Source organism: Puntigrus tetrazona, chromosome 7 (assembly GCF_018831695.1).
Source record: "Puntigrus tetrazona isolate hp1 chromosome 7, ASM1883169v1, whole genome shotgun sequence".
Taxonomy (NCBI): Eukaryota; Metazoa; Chordata; class Actinopteri; order Cypriniformes; family Cyprinidae; genus Puntigrus; species Puntigrus tetrazona.
In genome coordinates this window covers 8869636-8890663 of record NC_056705.1, presented here as the reverse complement: position 1 = coordinate 8890663, position 21028 = coordinate 8869636, and the positions used below count along the sequence as shown (strand labels likewise).

The following is a 21028-nucleotide window of genomic DNA, read 5'->3' as shown; positions in this document are numbered from 1 at the left end:
TTTATTGCAGACATTGAACATCTAGTCCCATCCGGGCAGGCTTTAAATAAATTTATTGAAAACATAAATAAAAACTATCCATATTAGACCATTGGATTTTCTTTGCTTAGACATTCAGAGGTCAAAAATCAAGATGTAGCCCGCTCTTTAGGTATCTTTTTCATTATTTATTTGCACAGAGAAATTAAACGCTGGCATATATTTCTTCCACCTTCTGCTAAATTTGCTGTTAGGAAGAAAAGTTTAGTATTTTTCCACGCTGTATAGATTTTACAGTAGACAAAGTCATTAAAACACTTTTTTTACATTCATATTCATGCATTTGAAAGACACTTTTGTCCAATTGCATTAAATGCATAGAACAGCTGCCTTCCCAAGGAATCGAATTTCTTGATTTAAAATTAATTGTATTTAAAGAGTATTGTAGTCAAATCTATTTAGATAGATGTCCCACTAGATGTTCTCCTGATTCAGATCAAACAACTTTTACTGGAGAAAGCAATGTTACGGATAAAGGACTCTCAAGCATCTTTATGATGGCTTTGTTTCTCACAAACCCACATCTTGCAGCTTCATAGGGCGTTATCTGATTGGTGTGGATTACTGCGACGTTTTTATCAGCTGTTTAGACTCTCATTCTGACGGCACCCATTCACTGCAGAGCATCCATTCGTGAGCAGGAAATGTTAAACGTCTCCAAATCTGTTCTGATGAAGAAACCTACTAGATGAATTGAACATGAGTACATTTTCAGCAACTTCTCGTATTTGCGTGAACTATATCTTTCGTGAACTGTTCTTAAATCTGAAACTCATTGAGACATTGAGACGTTTCTAGAAAGGGTATTTTGAGTCGACCTCTCGGTGCTTTAATTGATAACCCTGATCTACTGTGGGCTGTGTGAGCTTCTCACGAGCAGATCTTATTGCTAAACCAGTTTAAGCATCTCATTACACCTGCACGGTCAAAGGCCAGGAAGATAATCAGTGTAATAGCAGCTCTTTTAATTTAGCTGCCATCCCCACTTTATGTCTAAATGAGGATTTGGCCAAGCTAATTAAGGTGACTTATCTGAGTTATTATTCATATATTCATGTCATAAACAATAAGATTAGCCTGTGCTCAGTGAATCAAATTCATTATTCCATACAGTGACTCTCTCAGTCAATTATTTTTAAAGAATCAGTCAAAAAGACTCAATATACCGATATAAAATGACTCACTTACTGAATAATCAGAGCAGTTCTTGACTCATCGATCTGAAGGTCATTATGTATATCCAACTTGAATTTTACACTAATACTAATTTAAGTTAAACTAGTCTCATTCACCGCGAAGGACCCATTGGTTGGCAAGTGATGCAATGCTACATTTTTCCAAATCTCTTCTGAAGAAGAAATAAGCTCATTTGCATCACGGATTGAGAACATTTTGAGCGAATGCACATTTTTCCCTTTGAATAATCTGCCATTTTGTTTCGCTTTGCCAAAACTTTTGTAAAGAGAGAAATGTGTGATCGGGCTGCTGAAAGACGACTGCTTGGGTTGGAAATGTTTTTGCTTGTAATTGAATGGCACGTCAAGAGTTGTACGGTCGCTTTTTTTTACTTCGGTCGAGACCTTTCCAAGCAGAATCCGGCAGCAGCGATGTAATGAAGCTGAGAGTCTGGCTGCGTTTGACACGGTCACTGCTTTAGCGTGTGATCAATCTGTCCAGCGGTGATAAGGATTTATATACTGTAATATGCCAGTCCCTGAGATACGCTCCGGTGGGACTGTAAATGGATATAGTGATATGGATAAAGTCTGGCTTAGCGGAAAACAAAGAAAAGAGAACGGTGTCATAACCTTACCTACCACTGACCCTTCTTTTCCAAGGTCAGAAGTGGTTGAATCGAAATAATTCTATAATTATAACAATCCCATTTTATAATGTAACTCGCATTTTAACCCAAAATAAACAAATTAGAAGAAAAAACGATTATAAATTATATTAAATTATATTAAACAAATTATATTAATCATTAATTTATCCAAATTTGGACATTTTAAATGCTGATTCTCACTGCTGTAAAAAACTGAATGGTCTGAACTGAATTATTATAAATATTTTTACTCAATATAACTATTGTTTTTCCCCACACTACTGTAATGAGAATTTGGGGAAGAGTTAATGTTTAATTAATGAAAATAAAATAAAATTAAATTAAATTAAATTAAATTAAATTAAATTAAATTAAATTAAATTAAATTAAATTAAAATATTATTATCATTAGATTTAGAGGTGATTGTTAAATTTAGTTTATCATATTTAATTTTTCATGACAATCATGTAACCTCATTCTAGTGCTGTGATCTTAAATTTGTCACCTTTTGTCTTTTTATATCCAGGAAACACTGAAATATTTATAGAAAGCAGTTATTTGCAGGTTAGATTTCGTTTGAAAGCAGGAATATATCACAGCATAAAAGCCAAACCTGACTGAACAAAAGACCAAAGCAAAAGCGCTTGTTTTCAGCTGTTTATCTTGTGGCATTAGTTTCTCTGAAACGCAGACCCAGGCTAGATTGTTGTGTCTCCGTTTCACAGCTGCTGTTTCTGACAAGATGCTTTTGTTATGCTTGAGAAAACCATCTCTGCTTAGCTGTGCAGTTCTCGTCTGCTATCAGACAGAAAGAAAAAAAACCACGACGCAGGCATCCAATCTGCCGGATCGTCCAGTGCTGAAACATCACTTTACACTTGTGGTACTTTGATCTGCATTTTTTTTTTTTATTTGTATGTCCTTGCATCTCTTTGAAATTGTGAATAACGAAACAGGGATCAGGGATATACTGTACGTATTCAAACATGTAGTGTTTTAACAAAAATACATTTAAAGCAACTGTACATAAGTTACCTTACGATCATAATCATTGAGTGATTTGGTGAAGGTGAATGGTTTCGGTTTCTGTTTCTTACCAAAGTGAATTGCACGTTATGCATATTGTAGAAATGCGGATATAAGTAGATGCCTCGCTGGACCGCTCCATAGAAACCACTAACAGGGAATCTAGCTATACATATCTATGCGTTTACAGCTGTCTCTGTTATTGTGACAGTGTAGCGCTTTGCAAAAAATCTTATAATATATATTCATGTGCATCTCGTCAGTAAAGTTGGTTCTTTGATTAGATCTCCATCACCTGTTTTCAAACGGGGCTCCAGTTAATACAAAGAGCCGTTGATCACTGACAAGCTACGCACAATCGAGTTCAGTATGACTAATTCAGGTGATTAATTTGCGAAACTGAACACGATATTGCGCGATATTGAGCAATATTGCGCGATATCTGTGTATTAACTGCCGCTCCATTTGAAAACAGGTGATGGAGATTTTCCGGAGGCTTTACTGATGAGATGCGCATGGCTATATTGTACGATTTTTTTTTGCCCAGTCCTGCGAAGGCGATTTATGTACTACAGTAAATGTCAAGCGGAACTTAACCGAAGGTGGCTCCAGAGTCAAAACAAGTATTACACTGGTCTCCGTTATACTGAGGTTGAATTGAGATAAACAGCATCATCACCAATCACTAATAAACAGAACTTGCCGTACTTTGCACATTCAGGAATCCATAGCAACCGTGCCAATCAGTGTCCTTAAAACTCTCTCTAAAATATCTTCTCAAACGCATCCCTCATTACAGAGTCCCTCTGAAAAGTGTTTTCTGGTCTCGGCGGGTTCTGGCAGTCTAGTTTAGATCTGCTCTTGATAATGTCCCCAGTGCCAGGCCAGTGCCAGCTCTATGCACCAACCAGTGCCAGATTTCATATAAGCTCCACTCAGCGGGCCAGAATCCAGCATGAGGTACATCTCACACCGACAGAAACCGAGAGCAGCTGCACGGCCATAATCATACTGTACATAAAGTCAACGTGACATCAAAACTGTCCCAATTTACTTTCCTAGTGCATGTGCCCCATCTTATTAGATGATTTATCAGTGCAAAATGTGACTTCTGAAAAACCATTATTATTGTAGTCAATGCAGTCGATGATAAAGCTTTTTTAAAATCCTACCAGCACTTAAAACAGTAATCCAGCGCAAGTCAATATATAATGTATGGCTTTGGAATTAATCTGGAGCTGTTTAGTAGTATATTAAAAAGAAATAAAGAAATGCATAATGGTATTGCCTTCTCCTCAACATCTAGTGCTGCCTACCTTTCTGAACAGTTTTCACGTAAGAAATGCATTTAAGCTGCCTTGCAGCTCGCCAGATTTCAGAGCAAAGCCTACAAATGCAAGTTTAATCGCAATAGCAGTAACACGACGAGTGTTTGATGGAGCACCTGGAACATTTGGAGATATTTATAGATGCCACTGTCTCCTCAACATTTCCAGGAAAACACCATCATTAGACTTTCCATATTTAGACGCCTTTCGTAGTCTGAGAGACACATGCGGAGGAATAGGATAGGATAGCTACCTGGTCTCATGGCATTAACGTACCTGGGTGCACTATTTAGGGAGACACCAAATACGTACCAATACGTACACGTCACTGCAGTTTCCATCAGAAATGAACACCAGAGGCAGAAAAACTCCTCTTTTTCTTTTCACACAAATTTACAGAGTTTGGATTAATAAAGCATAATTTTCACACAATTACTTGTATGAAACGTCTTATTAATATTAATATTAATATCAAACGAATTACTGTTTCCACCGTTACAATGCCGTTACCGTTACTGACAATAAAATGTGGCGTTACTGTAATTTATCACGATACCATTAAAATAAGATTTTTCTGTCCATCTGAATGGGTGCGCAGTGAAGCTTTATTTGAAGTACCATAAACTCTGTGAAGGCACATCGTTCGCCGTCGCTTGTAAACAATATTCTTTGTCGTATTTTCGTGCGAAAATTCTAAAGCAAATTCTATTAAGAACTGACGGTGTCTATGGTAGTGGGTACAATCCCATTGGCTGCGGCTCACCTATTATCATCCCCGTTTGGATTTGGCAGCTCATCAATCCTTAGTGCGTTTTATCTTGTTATTAGTAGTAGAATTCGTATATAATTTTGGTCCAAGTTTGCCATTTAAATGACTGTTTCTTTCGAGTAACGCAATAGTTACTTTCCCTGGTAATTAGTTAACAGGGAATTAGTTTAAAAGGGGGTAACTCAGTCACTATTTGTGAAAATTAATTAGCAGCTATAACTAATTACTTTTTTAAAGTAACATGCCCAACACTGCTGGGATATTTGAAAACTGATGCTTTTGAATGTTCACACGTATCTCTAGAGTCATATCTATGGGTTTTCATAGAGTACAGAGATGTACTTGAGAGGCGACAAGCTCTGGTTTGAATCCTGTTTAACTACGATTCGACAAAACGGTTCAAATCTGCGCAATAGGAAGTTAAAATGACACCGTTGCATGAACAGATGCCTGAAACAGATGAGTTTTGCACGTGTTAACACTATCCAGTACTGTAGGTTTAGGGTCGGATTTGGTTTAACGTGGTAGAGCATTCGCTTTTAGCAACAATTCACAGATTTTTAAGTTAAATACCTATGTCAGCATAACAAAAACATGCTTGTATTGCACAAAAAGTGTACAGAGATACATATTTTTACGAGAGCAGGTTGGACGGAACCGTGATACTGAGAAACGCGTGCAAAGAAATAGGCCAGTGCACATTCAACAGTCTGAACAGTAAGAGATTTATTAGAATATGACTCCAGTTACACTTGATTCACACAATGCGCTTTGAACCTGAAGTTATTTACAGGGTTCTACAGCGTGCTACTACACACAGTTCCTGTGTCGAAGGCGAGGTCACCGGACATTCAGCCAATCAAATAAAAGGTCACATTCAAATGCCCTAATTACTGATCAGGTCGATTAACGGAATAGCTCACCAAAAAGCATCGGTTCAAGGCATTATTTATTCAAATCTCACGCCATTACAAACCAGTACGCTGTTATTCTGACACAATAATATCACGTCATTTCATAATTTTCCTGTCGTATTGAGAAAATATCAGCATATGGTTTAGGCTGACTAGGTGAGCAAATGAATGCCAGAAGCTTTATTACTTGGTGAATTATTCCTGTAAGTTTCTGAATATAACATTGCAAAACTACAGCGGTAATAGGGATATAAATGTATATACTTCAAAATCTATTCGTTGTCGGAAAATAATGCTGTTGCAGATCTCTCAGGAACAAATGCGAGATCAATAGTAGAAGTTGTGGAAAGCCACATAAGGATCGTTGTAATAATGTCAATCTGGTGTGCAAATTAAATTTCTCTTAAAGGTGAAGTGTGTTATTTCTGTGGCACTAGTGGTACCAGACAGGTTTCTTAAACAATCCTATTGCCCTTTGTGTACATTTCGGGGCAATCAATCTACAGATTGCTTAATCCTAGTTCTAGTTCAAGGAAAAGTTTACGCAAAAATGAACATCTCTTAAAAATGCATTCATCCTCAGGCCAAAAACACCGCTTTTTACGTCACAAAATATTAACTGATGGGTGTTAACATAATAAATAATAAATTGTTTAATCTTGTCATTATGCATTACTATCACTATATTCTAATATTTGATACTGTTCAGTTCTTTGACACAATCTGTATTGTTAAAAGTGATTGATTGATTGAGTGGTGTGGATTATTCTGATGTTTTTTGGACTGACGGCACCCATTCACTGTAGAGGAACCATTGGTAAGCATGGCGAGATGTTAAATTTCTCCAAATCCGTTCTGATGAAGAAATAATCTACATCTTAGATGGCCTGAGAGAAAGTAAATGTTCAGCAAATTTCATTTTTGGGTTAACTTTTTGCTAGTATAGGATAAAGTATATAAACATAAAAAATTACACACTTTACCTTTAGGTGTCATGGGACCAGACCATAAAGACAGACCACTGGTTTCGGCCAGCGTTCAAGAAGTGCACTGTTTTGTGATAAACCGTAGTCATAAAGTGCTGCAGGGATGATTTGTTTCAGGCCAAACCATTGAGATTTTTCCATTGGTTTTTGAATTATTTGGATTATTAGTTCTTACACATTTTGCTAATCAAGATCTTAACAAATTAACACAACGCTGTGACTGAATGTCAAAATACAATGGACATTATCAATCTTAAATATGTAAAAGTATGTAAATATTCGATTGTATAGTTTGCATGATGGATGGATTTCCGGAAATTTGAACTCATTCCTGCAACACTCTAACCTTCTAACCTCAATATCATTCACAGACTGATGATAAAAGAAAATATCAGTTGTTTTTTCAGTTTTTACTCAGGGACTGCTCCAAAACCTTGTGAGCTGACAGCATAGGCAGCATTTAAGGCGTCACAGGCTGTTCCGAAGAGCAACGGTCTTGTGTCAAACTCTGAAATCGATTGTTAATCGAGTTTCCTATGTGCTTCACATGAGGAATGCGATCTGTATGCCGCACACAGTTGCAGCCTATTTTGAGTGCACTAAATCAGTCACTAAGGGCTTAGGGTGCTGCCTTAGAAGATAGCTGACTATGTAGGTGTTAGACCAGCAATGCAGCTCATTAGTCTTAGAACAGCGTCTGAGTGCAATATCGTTTCTGACTAACAGGCGGTTTTCACTCAAAAGCCCTACAACTTGAAGAATCACCCTTAACGGGTGTAAAGAGTGTCAAAAGTGAACATCATTAACGTGAGTTCACAGTTTTCATTGTCAGGTCCAATTTTAGATCGGTCTGGTGAATAAGTGCAAGAAAAACATTCGACTTTCGGAGAAAAGCTGAGCTAGTTGAAAGTGATTTGGCAATTCAAGTATACAGTATTATGATTAGTTATGATATAACAAGGCAAAGTATATATATAATCACAATCAAAGAGAAAGCAGCTATGCACTATGATAGAAATGTTTTAAGTGTTGTATTGGCTTTAATACAGAACCAATCAGAAGGAAATAAAGTCACGTGTCACTATTCAAACAAAATCAGTAAATATCATTAATAGAGTTTTTTCTGTCCTAACATTGTACAATCAAAAACCCCTCAAATTTAAGGAATAATTTGCCTAAAAGTGAAGTTTCTGTCACAACTGTATGATGTAATTTTTTTCTGGGGAACACAAAAGGACAGTTTTTCAAATTTTCCCCACTAAATTGCATACAAATGTTCCAGGTTTTTTCGTTATCATTCGAGGATAACGAAAGTTGGAGTTTCACTAAGAATATAGCGCAAAAAATCCTACAGACTACCTGTATGGTGTGTGTCTTTTTAAGAAAACTGTCATTGAAAGCACAGAAAAAAATCCATGGAAAAGCATCGAAAGTTTCCACACGTCATGAGATTGACAGACTTTCATTTCTGGCCGAACTATTCCTTAAGTTCTTTGTGAACGCACGCACAAACCGTATTTCCACTATCTGAATATATATTCCTTATAAAAAGGCATTGCACGAGCCCAAACATTCCAGTGATTTCCAAAGATAAATCCAACTCGGCTTTAAAACATTCTGTTGGCGTATTCTTCGAAAAATAACTCTCGTTAAAATTCTCGTAATCATAGTAAAGTAAAAAATATAATGAGCTCAAACGTAAAGCTTTCCCTTTAGTTTCTATTGCAATACCAGAAAAAGAAATAAAACATATTGGTTCTTTATATTCTGGACTATAAAACAAGGGTGCATCTCCAAGCCTTTAAGTAAGGCCATCTACTACATAACAAATCATTTAGTCAAGTTATAAATATTGACTAGGGTAAATAAAAAAAGACACGTTAAATTGCAATCCTCAACTCTTTGTTGTGATATATTTCGATTGACATTCCAGGAAAGTCTAAGGCCGGTGGCTGAAATCAGACCTAATTACACTCGACGTAAATGAAGTCCCATCCGACAGAACCAAAAAAAAAAAGAGAAACCTCAAGACTTCATGGTGCAAATGGGCACTACGATGACCAGTATCACAGTGCAGGCGGCCGCAGCGATCAACGCGCCGATTTTACACGCCTTGGCTCTGCGAAACTCCGCCTCCTTGCGCTTGAGCAGCGAATCGTAGCCCGGCGTGTAGATGTCCTCCATCCAGTACTCCAGATTGTTGGGGTTGAGCGACTCCTGGACCTGCAGGGGAACAGAAAAAGGGTGAGAGGTCCTGCAAAGAAAGGCGCCTGTGCGGAGCGGACCCTGATTGTGCTGTGAAATGAGGGCCGTGGAAGATGAATGGAGCCCTCGTCCAGTCGCCTCGCTAACTGCAGACAGATTACTGAAGCAACACATTCCGTCGAGATGGAATTTTTTCGTCAAATTGCCATTTTAATTGAATACACGGTGAGCCAGTGAGGGGGAAATGAGAAAGAGGAAAGCGTGATACGGCGCTCGGTTCGGGATGAGAGAGAGATGTTCAGGTATGACAGCGGGGGGGAAGATGGAAACAGTCGGACAAAAATAGCCAGAGCAGCTATAAAGGACATTTTCTGAAGAAAACACGAGTGTCATGTAGTTGCTCTTATAAGTTGCTGTCAGGGTTGTATGGCGTTTACAGTTGAGCTAGCAAACAATGACTACAACTGGTCATATTACTGTCTAACATAAAATTTGAAGTTTCAAGGTTTATAGATGGAATGACAGAATGATAGCAATATGACAGAAAGAATGATAGAAGAAGGGAAGGAACGATAAATAGAGCTAGGGATAGAAAGACGGGGCAAACACATGGAACGATAGAATGAGAACGAAGGGTAGAAAGAACAGAAAATAAGAACAAATGATGTAACGAGCAAATGCACAAAAGACGAACCAATGTTAGAACGGACAAATGAACGAAAGATCGGGAATTGCCCTTTAGATCGACAGAATGACGGAACAGATGACTGATAAAATAAACAGATGATAGATCAAAAGAAACAACATGATCAAACGAGTTATAGAGCTGATAGGAGGACGGAAGCATAGAAAGAACTACGGAACAAAAAGATAGAATCATTAAATGATAGATAGAACAACATCATCATAAATAGAATGGCCGCATGATAAACTGAAGAGCAGGATCAGAGAATGACTAAATAAACAATGACTGAAGGAACAGTTTTTCTCAAATGCTTTGGCCCTTTTTTCCAAACAGTCTTAACATTCTGTAAACTGTTTGCTGGAATTTCAGAACTTTATTGCATTTCTGAAATGCAGTTACTCACCCGAAACATTTCATTCACGCTTCGAGACCTAGTTATCGTGTCAGTAATTTGGCCGAGGCCACCAAAATATACAGTAAAGCCATGGAAATCTAGATTTTATGAAAACAGATATTTAGATATATAGATATCTGTTGAGAATAGTCAATAGCGCAAAAATGAACATTTGTATTTATACAGTACATTTATTTTGTGAAGTGAAATCTTAATTGTCCGGTTACTGTACATTTCATATTTCATGTCACCACAAATACACAAAAATAGGTCATTTGCCAATTTAGCAGACATTACATATGCAGAATATATACGCGTGTATACCAATCTGAATGTGATGGCTTACATGAAGAAAAATGATTGAGAAGTTGTGAAGGGTTTGACAGTTGAACTGAGAATCGACAGATAGATAGATAGATAGATAGATAGATAGATAGATAGATAGATAGATAGATAGATAGATAGATAGATAGTATGAGAGAATGATAGAATGATAGATAGTACGATAGAAAGATAGTACAATGATAGATAGAAGGATCGATAGATAGATAGATAGATAGATAGATAGATAGATAGATAGATAGATAGATAGATAGATAGAACGATGAATAAATAGAATGATGATAGAACGATATGATAGATATATAGATAGAATGATAGAACGACTGATTGAACAAAAAATTGATAGATAGATAGATAGATAGATAGATAGATAGATAGATAGATAGATAGATAGATAGATAGATAGATAGATAGATAGATAGATAGATAGATAGATAGATAGATAGACAGATAGATAGAAATGACAAGATAAGCAAGATTGTGATGGACTTTAAACATCAGTTATCAACAACACTTTTAAGAGAAGCGACTCGATTTATCAGGAAATTCATGAAAAATCAATGTCTCCAAAGGACAGGGTCAGCTCATTGATTCACAGAAATGTTTACGCTTTAATTGCGTCCCTACTCAGGGGCTCTGGGACTCTGGGTTTATAATTAGAACGACTTTAATGTCAAGCGAGCGGAGCCAAAGCTAACGAGCCAGAAGCCACTCAAAAAATACCCAATGTACATGACAGAGCTCTCTGAAAGCTTGCTGCAAGCATGCAATTAAAGTACAGGTCAATAAATATACATTCACTTTGGTGATCAACAGACACGTTTCCAGCGAAGTTTTCAGCAGTAGACAACAGGACCACCTCAACTCAGACTCAATTAAGCTGTCCAAAGCTGCCCATCCAACAAATAATCTAATTAATCAATAAATAACTGTATCATTAATGCCACTGATTTGCTATTAAACAAATAAATGAATAAATGAAAGACAAACTGAAACAGAATGATTTCCGTTATATCATTATAAGATGTCCAACTAATGGTCCATTTATTGCACAAGAGCACGATGCTGCCATTTTCCAAGCCTCTAATAACCAGCCTCCAGGCACTTTCGCTGCCAAAGTGTGTTAAATTTCGCCATTTGTCACATGTGGATTGTTTCTGAATATCAGGTGGCATTCATTTCAGCGCTAACTGGCAGCAGGACGCCGTCACCAGTGACACTTTCCTCCACTAAAGGAGTCTCCAACAAGCTGGGAGTGATCTTACATCAATACCAGCAGTGAGAAAATCTGATTTTCTTGTGGAACAAGATCCAGAATTTCACGAAAAAGCGAAACGGCAATCATTACTTGTGTAAGTCACCAAGTTTGTTAGCGGTGAAATGAAAAATGGCTGACGTCTTGCTCACCCTCGGGACATCCGAGATGAAGATGAGTTTGTTTCTTCATCTGAAAAGCCGTTTGTTTGTAAGACAAGTCCGTCACAGAGATGTTTTTAACTTCTTCCAGCTAAAATACGAGTTCCATCATGCTGCTTTTTCCAGTAAAAAACAAGCAATCAAAAATAGTCCAAAAGAGTTCATAAACAAATACGAACGAAGCGTTGTTATGGATTTTCGACTCATATTTTGGGCAGACAAGATGTCTCAATGGTGTATTTGTTTGTTGTAAACATACAAGACATTAACTGCTGGACTGGAGTGGTGTGGAATATTGTGATGTTTTTATCAGCTGTCTGGACTCTCATTCTGACGGCACCCATTCACTGCAGAGCATCTATCGGTGAGCAAGTGACGTAACGCTATAAATCTACAAATCTTTTTTGATTAAGACACAAACTCATGTACATCTAGGATGGCCATCTCTATATAAAAAAGTCTGGTGAACTACTTCTTTAATCCACCTGGTCTCATGGCATAAAGGTACCTGGGTGCACTTATCGGCGAGACACGATCTACGTACCAATAATGCACATCAACACAGTTTCCAAAAAAAACCCCCAAAAAACTCTGGCTTGAATCCTGTTTAACTACGGTTCAACAAAACAGTAAAAGTATGTTGAGATGACATGGCTGCATCAACGAATGTGTTTTGCATTCGTTCACGCTATCGTGTAGGTTTAGGGTTGGACTGGATTAGCATTAGCAGTTAGCAACGGTCCGCCGATATTTCAATTCTGAACTGTCGCAATGCACACCTTTATCAAAAAGCGCCCAGAAGCACATGTTTTTACGAGACCAGGTTGCTTTCAATGCACCGTAGCCAGAACATTTCCGCACAATTAGCAAGCCTTATTCACACGAAATGACATTACGAAGATCACCATTAAGGCTATCATTAAATATTAATCATTTATTACATGATCACAGTCTGCAACATGATCGGTGATATAGAGGCTAATTAAACCAAACCAGAGCTTGTGAAGTTCCAGGGATTAAACACTGATGTTATTTTGCACATAACGCATATTTAGAGATGAATCCTCATCCGTACCCAGCTCCCCTGTGAAAAACCTGAGATTAATTGTCTTATAAATCTCCCTCTCTGTAATTGCCATGGCAACGGAACTTTTACTAAGTGATCTAATGGGCCGTTCACACAGGACATGTTCTTGCGTTCGGCCTGCGCTGTTTTTTAATTGATTTGTACTTGTGAACACACACTTGTCGGTCTTTTTTGTAGTGTCAGGCTTCCCACACAGCTCAGAAGTCAAACAGAACACAAAGAGGAGCTGTGGCCGTGAGTACTTGACACACACATGTGAAAGATTTAATACATAAATACCAGTTATTATTGTTTTAACTTATTTCGATAGCCCACTTTAGACATTCTACGAACAGTAAGTGACTATATATCAATTAGCAGTCAGTAGAGTATAAGTAGACTCATAATGACTTTCTAACACTTTATTTGGATGGGTTCGCAAAAACAACCTACTGACTTTGAGAAACTATACGTTTTATTCTATTAACTCTACTAACATAACAAATATAGACATGTAGCTGCAAATTAATGGGAATTAATAACAACCTATAATCTATAATGTGCAAACTATTTATTAATTTATTTTAATATTAATATTATTAAATATGTGAAAAATATTAGTATTAAATGTTTTAATTCATTATTTCACATGTATAAAATAAACAATAAATAATTAAATAAATACCTGTAATATTGATGTTATTTATTCATTTAAATTTTATTTTAATCACAATAAAATAAATAATAATTTTACAGGTATTGCTTTCATTATCCAAGCCTTTCACATTTGCATATACGTAATAAATAAATAATAGTAATAGAAATCATTTAAATAAAAATAATTAAAAAATAAATAAATAAAAATTCATTCTATTTTAATACTAACATTTATAGCTTTATTAGTAAAAATAAATTATAGTATGATTAAAGATAATTAAGATATTGCTTTAATTAAAATGGTATAATTTAGTAATTAATTTAATAATTGAAATGATTCACTAGATTTTGAAAATAGATGACAAAAAACAATTAACTTTTTTATATGATTGCAACAATATTAAATATGTGGCAGGCATATGCAAAATAAAGAAATGAATAAATATATGGAAATACAAATGATATAATTTTTGTGTAGTTGCATTCTAGCTGCACAAATCCAAAAAAACCCCTCTTTGCTTTGTCAGTCTCATCTTGTTGTTCAAGGTTTGAAAGCGCTGTGCTGGGTCACTAAGAATCACCAGTACGTGGCATTGCTCAAGCTGCGTTCTTGTCTTTTTGACATTTTCTGTCTTTTTTCTGCTCCTCTCAAGCTATGGTTGGGTAAGCAGGCCTTCAGCAAACCTACAGCCCTCTCAAATGGGCAAAAATGAGAGATGCTCCCCTGCTTCAAGCGTCTAACACAGATCTGATGCAGAGATGTAGGGCACATTATAAAATTGCACCAGCCACCGAAGAGGTCGGCGATTTCTTTCTCTGTTCCATCTCACTTTTTTACTTTGCTCCGTAAAAGAACAGCTAGTTTTAAAGCCGTCACTCGCTTTTGTCCATTTAAAACCAATATCCTTATGGAGACAGTCAATAAAATAAGGCATAGATTATGCTATTGAATGAAAGAAGCTTGCTGAGTGCTGTCTCCTACACTAAAGCCTTTTTATTGTGTTATCAGTGGCACACGATTATGTCTGGAGATAGCAAAGACAGATAAACATCGTCTGATACAGACAACAAAAAGCGCACTACAGATGGTTTTATAGCCAGCGTGAATACAAAAGGACCCTTTTCACTTTAAAACACGTTCTCTGTCTCTGTAATCTTTTATCGAAACATAAAGGATCAAAATCCCTCACGCATCTCGTCCTTCTTTATACAAATTAAAACACCAACTATCCCCTTTTTAAAGCCTGATTATAAAAAAACGATTCATTTTTGTGAATCCTTTGTTGGCGACAACAGATTGGTTCGGAAAACATTTCAGCGATTCTTTTGCTCATATGGAGTCATATTGATTGTTTTTATTAATTGTGTTTTATTTATGCTCACGCCACTGTTCATTTTATTGTAGCAGCGGAACTAATGAATCACAACATCTTTTTATTTGCATTTTCGTTGAGCACTACTAAAAATCCAATTTAAGTTATATAAGGTTAATAAAATAAAATACATAAAAAGCTGTCAACGATACTCACCTAAACGAGTCGGTGAGTTGACTCTATGAACAAATTTATCAGTCTTGTGCCTAAATGAATCTTTCAGAAAGCAATTCAGTGATTGATGGTGTGATTCATATACCAAAATCTCAATAAAATGTAAACTAGAAAGCCATATGTACAATGACATTCCTATATATATATATATATATATATATATATATATATATATATATATATATATGTGTGTGTGTGTGTGTGTGTGTGTTGTTTTTGCTTCTTCTTTTTTTTTGGTCCCACTATATTTTGTGTTCCTAATACTTAAAAAGTAACTAGATGTGTATGTTGTATGTGGTACATTTACAGTATCTACAGCTGTAATGTTTCTGTAATTACAAACATGTAACAACCCACTGAATGCTATGTGTGAGTGCAAATGTGTAACAGGACATTGGTAACGGCACTTTCTGGTAAAGAAAACATGTTACCGCTTATTTTAAGGTTTCCATAATACCAAGTGTAAATACTCAGTAATAGCCATTGTACTTGGATAAAATGTAATTAGTGTATAACTACGTTATGGAACAGTTTGCACTTACATATATGTAACAGGTTGCTACCGTTACACATTTGTAACAGGCCGAGTCTGTTACACAGCTACTTATGTAACCAAAGATTTTCACATATGTGTTGGAGACTTTATACAACGTGATTATCAATTCAAGTACACAGGCATAAGCTACTTAAAATAATGTTAATCAAGATTGTACTTAAGTGTATTCATGTGTATCCAGCTGCAACTTAGTTTGATTTGACCTTTTAGTACACAGCTTAAATACATGTAATACCTGTCTAATCACATTGATGACAGAATGACATTAAATGACAGAATATTAAACAGGTATAAGCTACTAAAAGTGTATCAAGATTGTACATAAATGTAACAGGCTCACTCTGTTACATATGTGTAACGGTAGCTGCCTGTTACATCTAAGTTACAATCTGCAATTGCAGGCTATTCCATAACTTAGTTTAATTTAATGTAAGTATACAATGGCTACTGCTAAGCACCTAATTAGGTAGTTACTCTGTATTATGAGCCCTTAAAATTAAGTGTTACCGAAAGGGTTACACTTTAGTAGACAATTCCTATGCATTTACCGTGTTATTACTCTGATGTTACACAGCAGCAGTCAGTAAGGTAGGCCTTACATATAAATTGTGGTTGGTGTCCAAAATGTTACACTTTATATGAAGTGGACAGTTCCTGAGTAGTTATCATGTAAGTACACTGGTATTACAGTGTAGTAAATACTCCAGATCCAACTACTCACACTTTACATATCTCTAAACCCACCCATCTTCATCTCTTGAATCAGACTGGTCCAATTGCTCTTTTACGTACTATTGTTACAAAATGTAGTTATATAATTCCTGTCACACGAGTACTTGAAAAAGGTGTTGTTACCAATGTCCTTTTACACATTTGTACTTACACATACCATACTGAGGGTTGTTACATATGTGTAGTTACAGAAATATTACAGCTGGAGATACTGTGTACATACACTCTGTTTACATACTAAATACACATGTAGTTTCTATGTAAGTACACCGGTATTTGAGACACTTCATGTGGGGCCATATCTTATACATCATTTAATTTCAGCTATTCAACTAAAAAGTTTTTGTTTTGCTTGTTTTATTAAAAGACAAGAGACATAGAATTTATGTTGCATGATCTCTTAACACATTTCAAACAAATTTCCATATTAAACTGCTCTCTGTTAAATGAGTCAATCAGCTGAAGAACCTCTAACTGATTCAATCCAATTAATGAACAACTGAATCATTAATTTAAAGACTTCAAAAGTTTTTTTTGTACAATGCATTTAATTCAACCTCAAAAATGACATGCTTTTCAAAATCACCCACATGAACAAATGACCTAATTTCCATACTAAATATTTCTCAGTTAAACGAGTCACTGACTCAAGAACCTCTCAGATTGATTCAATCCGAAACTGCAAACAAATTATTCAAACTGCATCACCAAAATAATTAATTAAAATCAAAACGCAGTAATATTGCAGACATGCATTTAAATGCTTCCCTTTCCAGAAGCGCTTGCGAGCAGCATTTCATGTTGGCATTGGAACGAAGCCAAGGACCTGCAGTAATTGCACAGAGTCAACGACTGATTTTAATAAGGATCATTAATATTTCACAGCACACGAGGTCGCCTACTGCACCGACGACCTTCAGCCACGCGGCCGGACTGATTGAACGAAAATCGAAGCCATCATTCCCATGAGCCCCATCTAATCCCACACAAGGAGAAAATGGACAAGCCGGACAAGGACGAGGTGGCCTCTCACCTGCAGGTCCAGAGCGCTGAGCTTGTTCTTATCTCCTGGTTTGCTCTTGTACTCTTCGATGGTCCAGGAAGGCTGGGAGCGCTTGCCGTCGGCGAGGCCGGTCAGCCGCAGGTCCGTGTACAGAGGGCTGCCCTTCACGTGAGACTTGACGGCGGGAGGGAAGTGGTGTGGGCTGAACACCTGCTCCACCAGGTAGGAGTCCTTGGGCGGCTTTGAGGAGCGGTGGGCCTGGTGGGCGTCATACTGCCGGTCTGTCTGTGGGGGAGAAACGGGAGGAAAGGTCACCGAGGAGGAAGCTTCGAATCGGAGCTGATCTGAAGAGATGCGTTTAGATGCGTTTTAAGACTGATGATACCGAAGACAAAGCAAAAAGAAGGTTTTCAACCCCTTTGGAAATAAAAATATGAACAGGAAGTATGAAAAACATCGTCTGGTGCTCCATCCGCCTGTAACGTTAAGAAGTTACAGTACTTTTTCTACTTTTATACTCTCCAAAATGCTGCTATGGTGATGAATTGTTGCATAAAGTCGTTCTCGAAGCTTCATAATGTTACGGTTGAATCATTGATGGCAGATGGAGCATTCAGACAAAGTCTTTTGTATTTTCTGGACCTTGACGGTGATTGTTTGGCAGTCAGCGGGACAGTCATAAGCCTCCCGGTTTACATCCAAAATATCTTAAATTGTGTTCTGAACACCAGTTTGGAATGACACGGGGATAAGACATTAATGATAACATTTTCATTTTGGGGTGGAGTAACCCTTTAAAAGCATAGTTCCCTGAGAAATGAGAATCACAGTTTTCTATCTGAATACGTTTTAAAAAGTAATTTATTCCCGTGATCATCATTACTCCAGTCTTCAGTGTCACATGATCCATCAAAAATATCATCTGGAATCATGCCGATTTGCTACTCAAGCAACATTTATTGCCATCAATGTTCAAAACAGATACTTTAATGAACAAAGTTTAAAAGAAGAGCATTTGTAACACAACGAAGCATTGATCAATTCAGTGCATCCTTGAACGAAAGCATTAGTCTCTTAAAAAAAGTACTTTTCAAAAGTTTGTGCTACCAACATGAATTAAGCCAACCAAAAATCGCATAAAGCACTTCCCAACTGTACGGTTTTACTTTGAAAAAGACTAAAATTGTAGAGGCTTGCTAGCGGCACCTACAGCATTTGAACTCCTATGGCAACCTCTTGGCAATGACCTAATGTCCGCTAATAAAGAATGTTGAATGAAGACATTAGCACAAAAACTATTTTATTACATTATTGATTCCAAAACATTCAGGAAACATTCAAAAGTAACATCAGCATGATGTACGCAAAATTATAAAATGAAATGTTCAAAAAATACTCAAAAAAAACTCCAGAGAACATTCAGAAGAAACATAATATTAGCACACTTTTGTTAGTTGGGCTGGCAGTCATACAAAACATCATTACGGTAACTTTTTGCACAACCAAATACCGCTTTTCCTCAGCAATTCGGAGTTATTTGATTCGTAGGACAAAAACGAGCAGCCGAACACCGGAGGAACAACAGGAGTCGATGCAAACACATCGCATCAGCTATTAGTCTCAGCAAAAAGCATGCTGGCGCTGCATCAGGATAACATATATACATATATATATATATATCTATAAGGCACAAGCAGGAATGACTGCGGTCTTGTTTGTGGAGCAAGAAATGTGTGTCTCAGTCCTTAAGACTATTATAAAGAATAATATCTGAGTCAGGAGCTTATTCCTGTCCGGAGGGACATCAGAGTGCTGCAGCTTATACAACCTGAAATATTTGATTATCATGAACTGGGTCATTGTACAAAATGAGCACCATTAGTTTGAGAAACATAACTTTAATAATGAGCAGCTGATGCAGCTTGCACTGTTTTATACGTTCGCCTAAACAAAATTGAGTAACTTTGTTTTTTTCATTAAAAAAATTTAATAAAATAAAATAAAATTGATTTTTATATATATATATATATATATATATATATATATATATATATATATATATATATATATATATATATATATATATATATTTTTTTTTTTTTTTTTGGACTTGTTTCCAATTGTCATATTAGTAAATAGGCACAGTATTTAGGTGCTAAAATTAATATTTATATTTAGAAAATAGATTCATCAAATTTAGAAATTTAAAAATTCCCAATATACTGTACAATTAGAAAATGCACAGGCAAATTTACTTTCACAGAATACGACACACAATGAAACAAATGCAGAGCACCAATACAAAAGCAACCATACTTTTTCTTTAGCTTTAACTCTGATTATTTCTTCAGTTCATCAGATGTAAGTTTATCAACTAAAGTTCCACCATACACAGCAAAAATAAAATAAAATACATTTAAAGATATTAGTGGACATTTTGCGTTCATCAGCATATGCACCAATATATTTATTTCAGGTCCCAGAATCACATTGAAGGACATTTCCAAAAACGCCCTTAGTCCAAACACTGAAATATACAATTACCAGCAGGTGATTTTGTGCCAAAACCCCACAGGGTTTGCAAAGAAAAGATAAGGAAAATGTATTCTCTTTCATCAGGACAGACTGTGGCCTATTTTCTGGCTGCTACTTACCACTTAGGAACTATATTATCTAAATAATTTCAATATAATTGCAGTATTCATGTTCTCCAATATCATTTTTGTCTCTCTGCCTTTGTACAGTTTGTATCTCATCTACAAAAACACACCCACATTGTTCTCTCTCTCTCTCTCTGTCTCTCTCTCTCTCTCTCTCTCTCTCTCTCTCTCTCTGTCTCTCTCTCTCTCTCTCTCTCTCTCTCTCTCTCTCTCTCTCTCTCTCTCTCTCTCTCTCTCTCTCTCTCTCTCTCTCTCTCTCTCTCTCTCTCTGTCTCTCTCTCTCTCTCTCTCTCTCTCTGTCTCTCTCTCGGTCTCTCTCTCTGTCTCTCTCTCTCTCTCTCTCTCTCTCTCTCTCTCTCTCTCTCTCTCTCTCTCTCTCTCTCTCTCTCTCTCTCTCTCTCTCTCTCTCTCTCTCTCTCTCTCTCTCTCTCTCTCTCTCTCTCTCTCTCTCTCTCTCTCTCTCTCTCTCTCTCTCTCTCTCTCTCTCTCTCTCTCTCTCTCTCTCTCTCTCTCTCTCTCTCTCTCTGTCTCTCTCTCTCTCTCTCTCTCTCTCTCTCTCTCTGTCTCTCTCTCTCTCTGTCTCTCTCTCTGTCTCTCTCTCTCTCTCTCTCTCTCTCTCTCTCTCTCTCTCTCTCTCTCTCTCTCTCTCTCTCTCTCTCTCTCTCTCTCTCTCTCTCTCTCTCTCTCTCTCTCTCTCTCTCTCTCTCTCTCTCTCTCTCTCTCTCTCTCTCTCTCTCTCTCTCTCTCTCTCTCTCTCTCTCTCTCTCTCTCTCTCTCTCTCTCTCTCTCTCTCTCTCTCTCTCTCTCTCTCTCTCTCTCTCTGTGTCTCTGTCTCTCTCTCTCTCTCTCTCTCTCTCTCTCTCTCTCTGCGCATGCG

At 36.9% G+C, this 21028-nt stretch overlaps 1 protein-coding gene across 1 annotated transcript in view; it reads right to left on the bottom strand.

The window, feature by feature from the left end:
• Positions 1-5692: 5692 nt before the first annotated feature.
• Positions 5693-21028, bottom strand: part of minar1 (membrane integral NOTCH2 associated receptor 1) — a 29141-nt gene continuing 13805 nt past the window's right edge. Inside the window, exons 4-5 of the mRNA XM_043244083.1 lie at positions 17522-17776; positions 5693-9111 (exon numbers count right to left, since the gene is read on the bottom strand). Coding sequence (XP_043100018.1) covers positions 8914-9111; positions 17522-17776 — 453 coding nt within the window. The 3' untranslated portion in view covers positions 5693-8913. The remainder of the gene's footprint in view (positions 9112-17521; positions 17777-21028) is intronic.